The sequence below is a fragment of the Habropoda laboriosa genome, unplaced genomic scaffold (genome assembly GCF_001263275.1).
Source record: "Habropoda laboriosa isolate 0110345459 unplaced genomic scaffold, ASM126327v1 scaffold5, whole genome shotgun sequence".
NCBI lineage: Eukaryota > Metazoa > Arthropoda > Insecta > Hymenoptera > Apidae > Habropoda > Habropoda laboriosa.
Genome location: NW_017100161.1, coordinates 1979699 through 1990785, shown reverse-complemented (window position 1 = coordinate 1990785; position 11087 = coordinate 1979699). Strand labels below are relative to the sequence as shown.

Below are 11087 nucleotides of genomic sequence, written 5' to 3'. Positions count from 1 at the left end.
CCTAAAAGCGGTCCTTCATAGACTTGAAAGGCCATTTTCGGGCCGACGAATAATTCAGTCGGCTCGTAGGGCGAAAAGTGGCAGGTTATCTCAGCCGGGAGTAACGGAATAACGAAGCGCGGGTTATGCAGCCGGCTGAAACGACACACATCCGCTATTCCCCTCTCGAAAGAGAGATCCTCGCGCATCCGGCGAACTGGCTTGTTAAATTCGCGCGGATCGATACGCGATCTTTCACGGGCCACGGAATTTTAAGCGTCGCGAAAAATTTCTTTCCGCGTCGTGACGTAGTCAGCTCAGTTTATGTGATTACTTGATGAAGAAACGGGGGGGATTTCGAGTGAGCTGACACTTGGCAGGGAGAATCAAATCTGAGAATTTTTGGAGGTTTGGAAGGAAATATTAGGACGAAATCTTTGGATTTTGGAATTTTCGGGGAAAATTCTGGGACTCTGAGATCTTACAATTTGAGAACATTGGGATCTTGGAATACTGAAATTTTAATCTTTGGACTTTGGAACCTCCGAATCTCGGAATTTTCGAATCAAATTGTAGGGCTCTAGGATCATAGAATTTGAGAGCTTTAGAATAAGATTATAGAACTTAGGGACCTTGGAATTTTGGAATTTTCGAACTAAATTTTGGGACTCTGGGATCTTAGAATTGGAGAACATTGGGATCTTGGAATACTGAAATTTTAATCTTTGGATCTTGGAACCCTGGAATCTCGGAATTTTCGAGTGAAATTTTGGAGATTTGGGACCTAAGAACCTTAGAATAAAACATGGTCTTGGAGTTTTCAAATAAAATCACAGAACTTTGGAATCTTGAAATTTTAATCTTTGGATGATGGAACCTTGTAATCTGGAACTTTCGAATGAAATTTTGGAACTCTTGGACCTTAGAATCTGAGAACTTGGAGACCTCGAAATTTTGAATCTTCGAATAGAAATGATCAATTTAATTCCAAGAAACGGCAAAGGTGTACGAAGAAGTTCAGCACGAAAATTGTCGGTTCGTCGATAGAATTTGAAGTTCCAATCTTCGAAATGGTGGTTTTGGTGTTAATTGGTTGGCAGGTTCGTATGGAACAGTGGTATTGTTCAGAGAAGTACTGAGAGTAGGGTCTTAGTGGAGATCTGTGGTATAAGTTGTTGTTAACTTAACGTAGTTGTAGGTGGTTTCTAAAGTGCATCTTTGGTCTAGCATAGATTGCTAAGTTCATTTCTCTCTGAGCTACCGTTTGCATTGTTATATTCAATTCCATTATCTACGTAACATTCAACAAAAAAAAAAAACACAAAAAATCTTTCAAATTTGCAAAATACCTAAACAATTAACCCCAAAAGACCTTCATTCTCTCCTCTCCCCTCCACAATTAAAAAAACCAGTTCTCCCAAATAATTCCTCGTCACATCTCGCGAAGTACCTCCCGGCACGATTAGTCTGCCTCTGTAAATAATATCAGCATAAATCGATCCGTAGAAATGTGAACAATTCACCGGTAAAGTACACTCTCCCGGCAGAGCCATAATTTCTTGAGAAATTAATACCGAGGATGCTCGAGTCGAAATCCGGGAATCCCGGCAATGCAGACATATAAAATGATTAATCCTCGATCGAGGCGTACAGCCGGGATTATTCGGCTGCATATTTTCAGATCGACAGGAACATAATTCCGCGCATTGTACGAGAGACGTCCACGGTCCCGCGAAAGCTGATTACGTCGCTGATTAATTATTGATCAACGGAAAACGGCCATTTCCATAATCCAAATACGCCTCTCTCTCTCTCTCTCACTCACTCTTTCATTCACTCGCTGCTCTATTCAGCTTAGCGTTTCCGGAAGCGACGTCGTTGCTCCATATTTATCGAGGAGCTCGTGAAAATCGCTCACCGATTCGACGCGCCTCGCAGCTTCAACAGAATGTCTTAAACCGTTTTAATCCAGAGCGAATTCTAACGCGTCTCCGCCGCGGAAATTAGATTTAAACGCGCCACTGCCGCCATTTTCCTGTATCCGCGAAATGGAGCGATTAACGCGCTACTTGACGCGAGTCGTGCTCTCTGGCGAAGAGCGCAATTCACGTCGAAACCTCGAGGAATTGTTGGAGCCTAGAATTTCGTGTCAATTCCCTCCTTCGTTTTCCTGTTAGAGCGTTGCACTTTCTTGGAGTGCCTGAATATTGCAGTCTTTTTATCTCGCCTCAATTCTCCTTTATTTTACCGTCAGAGCGTTGCAGTTACCTCTGAGTATCTTGATGTTGCAATTTTTAATTAGCCAATTGATCAGTTGCGAAATTTGGTAATTTCTTTATTTCGTGCTTTTCTTTTTCTTTGGACCGAATTTGTGAAAAATTGTGTTGCTCTTGTTCGACGTAATTGCCAGTTTGTCCGTGGAATATTCTGCGTGTCGAATTTTATCGAGCGCAGATTCGACGAATTGAAATTTATAGAAGATGAATTTGTGCGGTGAACGGGGACTATCTGTACAATCATTGGTAATTCATGGAGGAATGAACCGACAATGGGAAAAGGGTAACAATTGAATTTTCACGCGGCTTTCTATTGTAACTTGGAAATTAATAAAGGAAGAGGAAATGTACGGAAGTCTCGTAAAGCTGTACATAATATTCCATCGGATTTTTATATTCGGCTAGGGACCACTTGTGAAGTTATACACGGCTCGTCGATAAATGCCGAAATCGTGAGTAAAATATTCGTGACAATAAAAAGGAGCGCGAAAATGTAATCTACTTTTGTGAAGTTTTACTGGCCGGTAGAAAGTGTACATCGAATTCCAGCAAGCGCTCGGATCACAATTCAGGATATTAATAAGAAGGGACAAGGGAATTTTTGCACAGAAATGAAAGTAGTAAAAGATGCACGGAAGTGCCTTCATTTTTCACAAAATAACACAATTCGAAAAGTGAATGAAAAGAGACAAATTCTTCCGAAATCTTGTTTCATTTTTCACAAAATATATGAAAATTCGCGAAGAAAGACAAACGCTAGATTCTCTCTGGAATACAGAAATCATTGCAAAGATGCACGCAAGTGGGCTCATTTTTCACGAGGTCCACGTTGAAGCACTACGAAACGTTTCTGTGCGCGAAAACGTCTAATAAATTTGAAGGAGGGCCAGCATTAGCCGGCACTCTGCCGATCACTGTAATTACACGCGGGGACAAGGGATTCGTTTCTGCTCTTGAAGACAAGAGAGCCAGCCAGGCCAGCCCGTTGCAGTAAATTCGACGTTGCGCCACGTCGTGTTCGTGTGCTAGCTGTTCCTTATTCCGTTCGATGATAATTACAGGCTATGCCGGTTGCCTTGTCGTCGTTGCAGCGATTCGCCTGGGCCAATTTGAAAGTCCGAAACGTAGAAGTGGCCTCCACTCGTGTCGTGTTCCACTCAGAAAGTCCCGTTATCCTGCTAATTGCGAAATATCATTTCGCTTTAATTGTATACTCGTGCCAAAACGCGACGGCGACGACGAGAGAGAGAACGGTGTGACTGGCTGTTGTCTGTGAACCCTTTGGGAAAAGGGTAAAGGAGAAACACGCGAAAGTAGGGAGGAAATGGCATCGAGTCGGAAAAATTCGATTCTCGCGAAGGGAATCGCGGTGAATAGATGATTCGCCCATGAGAACGCGAGTTTTTTCGTCAAAGCGCCAACCAATTTGCATGGAAATTAAAATATTACCGCGTCGCGGTAACTGGATATTGTATAATACATCGATGTCGCGGACCTTTACGACGAGAAATTTCGCATTTTTCATTTCGAGAGGTGAATTTTAATTAGAAACCCTGAATTCCGGCTGATTTTCTGGGAAAAATTGACGGGGTGTGGTTTTAGAGCGTTTAGAGTGTTTCTTGTAAGTATAGCGAGAACGAGATGAACAAGTAAACAAAAATAAGAGCGTGTTATTGTCTGGGCTAGTGGTGTAGTGGCTCGAGCGTCTGACTACCACCCGCGCGACCCGGGTTCGATTCCTGGATGGTCGAAAATGGTCTTCTGTTCTGGATATTAATTTTCTGTTCTTCTTCTCTCTTCTACTGATTCTCTGACGTCGTCAACGTCTTCTATCGTGTGTTTAATTAATTGGGAAAATTGTTTGAACGAACTTCCCTCTTATTATTCGAACTCCGTAAGTAGACAAATATATTTCGGTTTCGAATTTCCTTGGGTTTCTTCGGTTGATTGTTGTGGGTTCGAATTCTCTCAAAAATTCTTCCTATCCAATAGGAAAAGGAAATAAAACAGTTTCAAAATTCAAGAAGGAAAACAATACCGAAGTAACGAAAATTACGACACAAACACACAACAAGCTCGCAGAGTATAAATACTCTGGAATTCACCGAGGAACCTTAGGCGTTCCAGAAATTATCCATCGATCCTGATCTCGCTCGAGGTGGTCAGTAGTTCCAGATCACGGGGCGAAGCGAGTTTTCTTCCCGCAGCAGGTATTTCAGATATTATCCTCGAATTGTTACAAACTGGCACATGAACTATCACGCGAACAACGTTTCGAATCCCCCCCCTTCATTTTTAACCGAGCAGCCCTGAATTTTATGCACGTGATGAGCGATCGTTTCACGCTTTCTGTGACCGCGTCGAAGGCTGCTTTTGGCGCAGAACGAGGCTCGGGCATGAATTTTCGTGACACCAGACGCGACCTTCAATACTGGGAATGCTAAAAATGCAGGCAACATTTCTGCACACTCTCGCTATGTATACGTCCAGGCTCCAAGCTTATTCACGAGAATCCCCGGTGGAGGGAAATGAGATGGGTTTGCTTTAATTGGCTCGAAAAGAAACAATTGTTTCCTTTACTTTTATCACCATCCTCTCTCTATTTGTTTTTTACCCCTTATTCAAACTACCAGCTTTGTTACTGCTTCTGAGTCTGCTGATTACGTTGAGCGCGGATTACTCGTTGTTACGTAACAATCAGGAGAATTTCACCGTTGGATTTGGTACAATATCGTGTGGAGTGTGTTTGTACGGGAGATGATTGAAAGGCGTAGAATAAACCGAGAATTTTTTTCTTCCTCTTTTTTTTTTTTATCAACCAGTAAGTTAATAATAGATGAAGCATAGAGGGGCGTATAATTCAACGGTATTTCCTCTGTTGCAGGATGACACACGTATAATGAAAGTAGGAGACAAGAAGAGATGGATACACGATCCCAACAGTGAGTACTCTACAAAATACTATCAGAAACGATAATATAAAAAAACGAAGAAATAGAAAAATATTGATAAATACTTCAAAATATGAATCAACATGTCGTATCTTCAAAAAAAAAAAAATAAGCGATCTAACGTTTAAAAAAGAATCTCTTCGTTGTTTCAAGTTGAATTTTCAGATAGCATTACTACCAACTGCATTGCATCGTTCCAATTTGAACCCGCGGCCAAATTTCCCATTCTTTCCATCGCAAAAACCTATCCATCGACGCTGTGATTCGATAACCGCGATATTGACGATTCGCATTCCCGGAAATTTATCAGCGAGAACCGATTAAAATCTATCTGGTTCGTTCAACTGGAAGCCAATTCGTTCACTTCACCTCTCTCTCTCTCTCTCTCTCGCTCTCGACCATGTGTTCCCTTTTTATTCTCGGGCTAAATAGCCAATTACTACGAAGTTCGGGGCTAACCCACTTCTTGAAGTGCAAATTCTGTCGCCGGAGGAGGGAAGAAGAAAAAAAGAGGGGAGGGAGAAAAAGGAAGAAAGGGAGCAGCATTAAAGTTTCCTACGGGGGAAGTTGGAGGAACCTTTGGTACGCAAATTATGCAGTATTATGTTAATCGGTCCGCGGGATACGTAACTTTTCCCCTTTCCTTCCATGCCCACCGTTTCGCAGTACTGTAACGAAACTTGCCTCTGATTAACTCTTACCTGCACGTGGAACGATCCGGCCATTTTTCACACGATCTTACCACGCTTGAAATACGGTACATTTCGAACTTCGAATGAATTTAACGGAGGCTGTTAAAGTCTTCGAATTTCTTCCACTTCTTTTTTACACGTTTCGTAGATTCTTCCAAGTCCTCGAGTATCTCGTTTGGCACGATCGTCTCTCTGCGACAGTTTTTGGGAGTTAGAATTTCAGTCCCCGAATTTCTCGAACGTTTTCATCTTCTTTTATTATGTAGGAGGTGGTCTAATGAACTTTACTCAAATCAGGATGTCGTGCAAAGTAGTCCGTCTATTACCGAAGCCAAGAACCGACTCCCGTCGAATGGCAAAGATATATCGCTGGGCCGAACCGACGGGTACTCCGGGTCTGGTGTTTGTCACTCGCCAAGAGGCGCAGGCCAAGCCATAAACCGTCCCAAAAAGCCTACAATTATTTTTTTAATTCCTCGGAATCTTCGAGTTTCTCGAGTATCTTGCTTCGTTTTCGAACTTTTTCAACTCGGAAAGTGGTGAGAAAATTGATCGAAGAATCGATCGACAGAATTTTGTAAATTTCCGACGGAGGATCGAAAATTGCCGTGTTCTACAGGGTGGAAAACAGTTGTGCACCGTTTTTGTTTCGGTGGCGGCGGATTTATCGGCGGGAAAAAAGCATAAATCCCGCGGCGAGCGTAATATCAACGCGTTCTGTCATTTGTGCAGAAAAAACCCTATGAAAAGTATATTTATCGTGTTTTCTCGTCGCGAGACCGAGCAATATGTTTCCGCCGGCGAGCACGTTTAATGTACACAATGTGGCTGCGTCGATTTCATAAATATTCAACAATTCGCTAGGCACGAATGTTATCCGTGAATAAATTCGTCCCGCTCGACTTCCAACGGCTAATTAATCATTTCTTTCTGTTGCTCGTCACTTGATCGACTCGATTTCACCGATCGACGATACCGTTTGCATTCGTAATGAAAAGTAGAAGCAGTCTCTTATTTATAAAAATCTCATTTTTCATTCTTTTTTTGAAATATTAAAAGTACTATTTCACTCGTCGATCTGCCCTGTAGTATAAATTAATGCATTTTTCAGATGTTAGTAAACGTGCAGGAACGAGGAGAATTTTTAAGTACATTTCGCCAACGCCGGAATATTTTTACAAATCATATATTTCCCATGTAATATGCGCAACAGTGCGAACATTTGTTATTCGCGGTGGGAATTTCGGTGATATTCGAGATATTCTGTTTTCTTTTTGTTTACGATAATTAAGGCAATTGTTAAGTGTACGAAACTATTTTTTATAATGACAGTTTATCTCGTGAAACTCGGGCAGACCGTCAAATATCTAACTGTTTAACTCAGGAGAGACTTAGGAAGAAAATTAGAAAGGGACGAAATATTGTTATCGTAACTATTAAAAAGGTATAGTTGGGGCCATGATATAGCGAGGTCGTAAATTAAACTCTCAAGAATCGGCATTGATTGATGTTGCGGCACTCAAGGACGTGTGTTGCAGTCTGTTTGAGGGTTCCAACAATAAACGAATGGTAGCATATGATTTGGTACTTCAAGTAGAAAATGGTATTTCATTTACAAATGGAAAATATGTTAATATTAAAGCTCTTGTGGAACAGACTGTATTAACGAAAACTAAACACGAAAATAAACTGTCTGTCATGTCTATGTCATGAACTAACCTTCGAGAATCTTTAATTACGGTGTTCCGTATCGGACGGAACAGGTTGAATTTTCATTGGGGAGAAAATTTCATTCGACTAATTTATTCATCTTTGCTTACCAGATATACGAATGGAAATATAATTTCGGTGTATTTAGCAGATTAGAAGGAGATGCAGGGAGAAGTGGCGCTATGTAGTTAGACACAGCAGTCTGCCATTACGTTCTAACCAACTGAGGAGATGTCGATTGTTAATTGATCGGTTGCTAAGTGAAATCAGACGACGTGTGTGGCATGTCGTTACCAGTTGTAGCAGGGATAATAGATGTGCGTCATTCCAGTCCAAGTAGGTTAATTTTCCTGGTAAACGAAGATCGATAGAGCCCCTGTGATAAGTGTTATTAATTGAACCTTTTTCTTCTGCGAGATCTGATTTTATCCAGATGCTCGTACCAACGTTTCACCTGTGTTTTCATTTCCTCATTTTTCCACCTCGCGTTTCCTCGTACTCCCTTGTCTCTTCTGTGTTATTTTCTCAGATCATATTCCACCACCGTTTTTCTCCGACTTTTTATGCTTCCCCGGTTCATATTTTGCCACTTTATCTCGTTCTTATATTTTACCTTGGCTCGTAGTTTTCCTACCTTTTCTCCCATTTTTTTTTTTTTTTGATAAGTTTTCAGTTTGTAAGTTTCTTACGTGTTTATTTTTTGGTGCGTTTGATTTGCGTTGTAGAAACTGTTTCCCTGATTTTCTCGAAATTTCTAATTTCGGCTGGAATTGTAAGAGACGAGATTTCTTACGTGTCAGATGAAAAATATGGAAGAGATTTGCTCTTTGAAAAATTCTAAAATTGGGAATTATCAGTTTCAAATTCTCTCTATTCTCAAATCTCTTGATAAAATTTCACTGATTCGAGGCTTAAAAGGAAAGTAAGAAATTCACAGGAATTCACTTAGATAATTCCCGAAATTTTCCAGTTTTCAATTTTCCACTCGAATCCCAAGACAATGTCCCATTTTACTCATATCGTGCACGATCACTTTGACCACTGAGTACATTTTAATTTCTCCTCAGGTCTGTGTGTGTGCTCGTATTCCTTTTGATTTTGCACACGCGACGCCCCAATACCGGCAGCAGTTTTCCAGCGAATTTATCCCGCGATAGCGCGGTGCCGCGTCTTTGTAATGGCAGCGAGGACCGGGAATCGGTATTGCGTTCTCAAAAAGAAAGGGATTCCGTTTTGAATCGTTAGCCAGAGCGCGGAGGGTTGGGCCGCGATTGCACGAGCGAAACAAATGCGATTCTTTTGTAAATTGCGCGGTTAGATCAGTCTGGCGAGCGACACACAAAGAATGAATGTAATCGTGTGCACTCGTTCCGTTATTGCTACGATAACAATTCCGCAGTTTTATCTTTTACTATGCCGTCCGTCATACTGCGGCCTTACTATGCCTAACTCTCTCTCTCTCCGTGTGCACTCGTTCCGTTATTGCTACGATAACAATTCCGCAGTTTTATCTTTTACTATGCCGTTCGTCATACTGCGGCCTTACTATGCCTAACTCTCTCTCTTTCGTGTACGTGTGTGTGTGTTCCTTTTCTCCCTCCCCGTTTCGTTTCGCTCTCTTTCTTTCTTCTTTTGGCTGTGTTTTTTTGCGAACAGGTAATGCACAAACGTTATCGTAGGTATTTTGTTCATCGAGGACCAGAGGTGTATTCGTCGAATTTTTCATGCTCGACGATGATTCTACTTTAACCTGTTGGTTGATGGTTTTTAAGTGAAAAGTTGTTCTGTTCTTTTTTGTAGTTTTGGAATTTGTAAGTTGAAGTAGTGTTTCGTTGTATTACCCGAGGATACTTTTGGAAGAGTGTGTTTTCGGATATTGTTTAATTAACTAACACTTCACTGTCGCGCTTCGAAAGATAATTTGAGAGACGTGATTGTTATCGACGAGAGCGTGTGGAAAAGAAGGGAGAGTGAGTGAGAAAGAGGGTGAAAGAGAAAAGAAAGAGAGCGAAAAGGGCGGAGAGACGAGGATAAAGGGAGAGAGACACAGAGAGTGCGAGTGTGAAGAGATAAAGAAAGAAAGCGAAGGAGAGGGAGGAGAGATGATAAAGAAAGAAAGCGAAGGAGAGGGAGAGATAAAGAAAGAAAGCGAAGGAGAGGGAGGAGAAAGAACGAAAGAAAAGGAGGAGAAGAGTGCAGAAAACGTAGAGGGAGAGACACAGAGAGCGCAAAAGAGAAGAGATAAAGAAGGAAAAAGAAAGAGATAGAGACACAAGAAGAGTGCAGAGAGCACGCGACAATCTTCAACAGAGAGACAGAGAGAGTAAACGTACACAGAGTAAAGGGTCGAGAGTGAGAGTCTACCGAGAGCGGCGCGTAGAATCGTCGATATGCCGCCGCAATTACTTTGTCCCCTTTCGCCGGAAATAACCGCAGGACCGGCCACGTTGATTCGAAGCTGGTCATAATAATAGGCCCGTTGGTTCCAACCCTTTGTGCTCCATACATCGTTGCGTTCTTCTTGCTGCGGCCGAAAGTAAGCCGCGTATACGCGAGAGCAGCAGCAGAAGGAGGAGAAAGAGGGGGCGGTGGGGTTGAAACCAGAGAGGGTTGAAAACGACTGTCACGCGTTGAACGGGTTGAATGGTCCGGCGTGATTACCGCGAATCAAGGGGAGGGATAATCGATGGGGTTGTTAGAGGAGGATGAACGAGGATTCGATTGGTGCAAGTGTTTTTTTTTTCCTCCCTCCCTCCTTTTTTTCGGCGGATCGAGGGACGTTAATAGTTCGGCGCGAGGCTGCTTTTTGTTCGGGGATTTTTGGAATGTTTTGTGCCGCGATTGCTGGCACAGAGCGGTTGTTAATCGTTTGTTGCGCCTTTTGTAGCCTCCGCGGATTCATTTTTGAAGTCTCTAATTTTGCCGGCCTGCGGTGGCTTTTGATTGATGGCCAAGTGGAGTGTTAGGAGAGTGAGGAAAACGGAATTGTCGGAAGTTATCGAAAGAAATTGTTTTAATCGGCAGACGTTCTTCTCTCTGTGCGAAGAATATTTGTGAATTGAAGTGGGGATTAAAGAGAAAGACGCTTACAGTAAAATCGAAAGAAAAAGGAAGAGTCTGCTAATTTTCCAATTTCTTCGCAAAAATATTCCATACGTACGCTACCGGCCCAAAAGTTTGGAATCACCGAACATTGCCATTAAAAGATAAATTGATAAATGTAGAATCGAGATAAGCTTCAAATCTATAAAAAATTATTAGCAGGTTTAACCCTTTCGCGACGGCGGAACTAGCCATCGGTACGCCACTAACGAACGGGTCGTCGTGCCATTAGTGCACACCATACGCGTTAAGAGTGTCTCGCGTTTTTTTAAATCTTAGAGGATCTCGTTGGAACAGCAGAGGACTTGAGGATGTATTGTATAAAGGGAATGTTGTCGAGGCCTTGTTCTGTATTTTAAAATAAATCCAGTAATAAA

The 11087-nt window shown here is 42.0% G+C and overlaps 1 protein-coding gene across 1 annotated transcript in view; it reads left to right on the top strand.

The window, feature by feature from the left end:
• The window catches only part of LOC108577469 (testican-3), a 216301-nt gene that overhangs the window by 129812 nt on the left and 75402 nt on the right, over window positions 1-11087 (top strand). The window contains exon 2 of the mRNA XM_017940627.1: window positions 5140-5197. Within this exon, the coding sequence (XP_017796116.1) occupies window positions 5140-5197 (58 nt within the window). The remainder of the gene's footprint in view (window positions 1-5139; window positions 5198-11087) is intronic.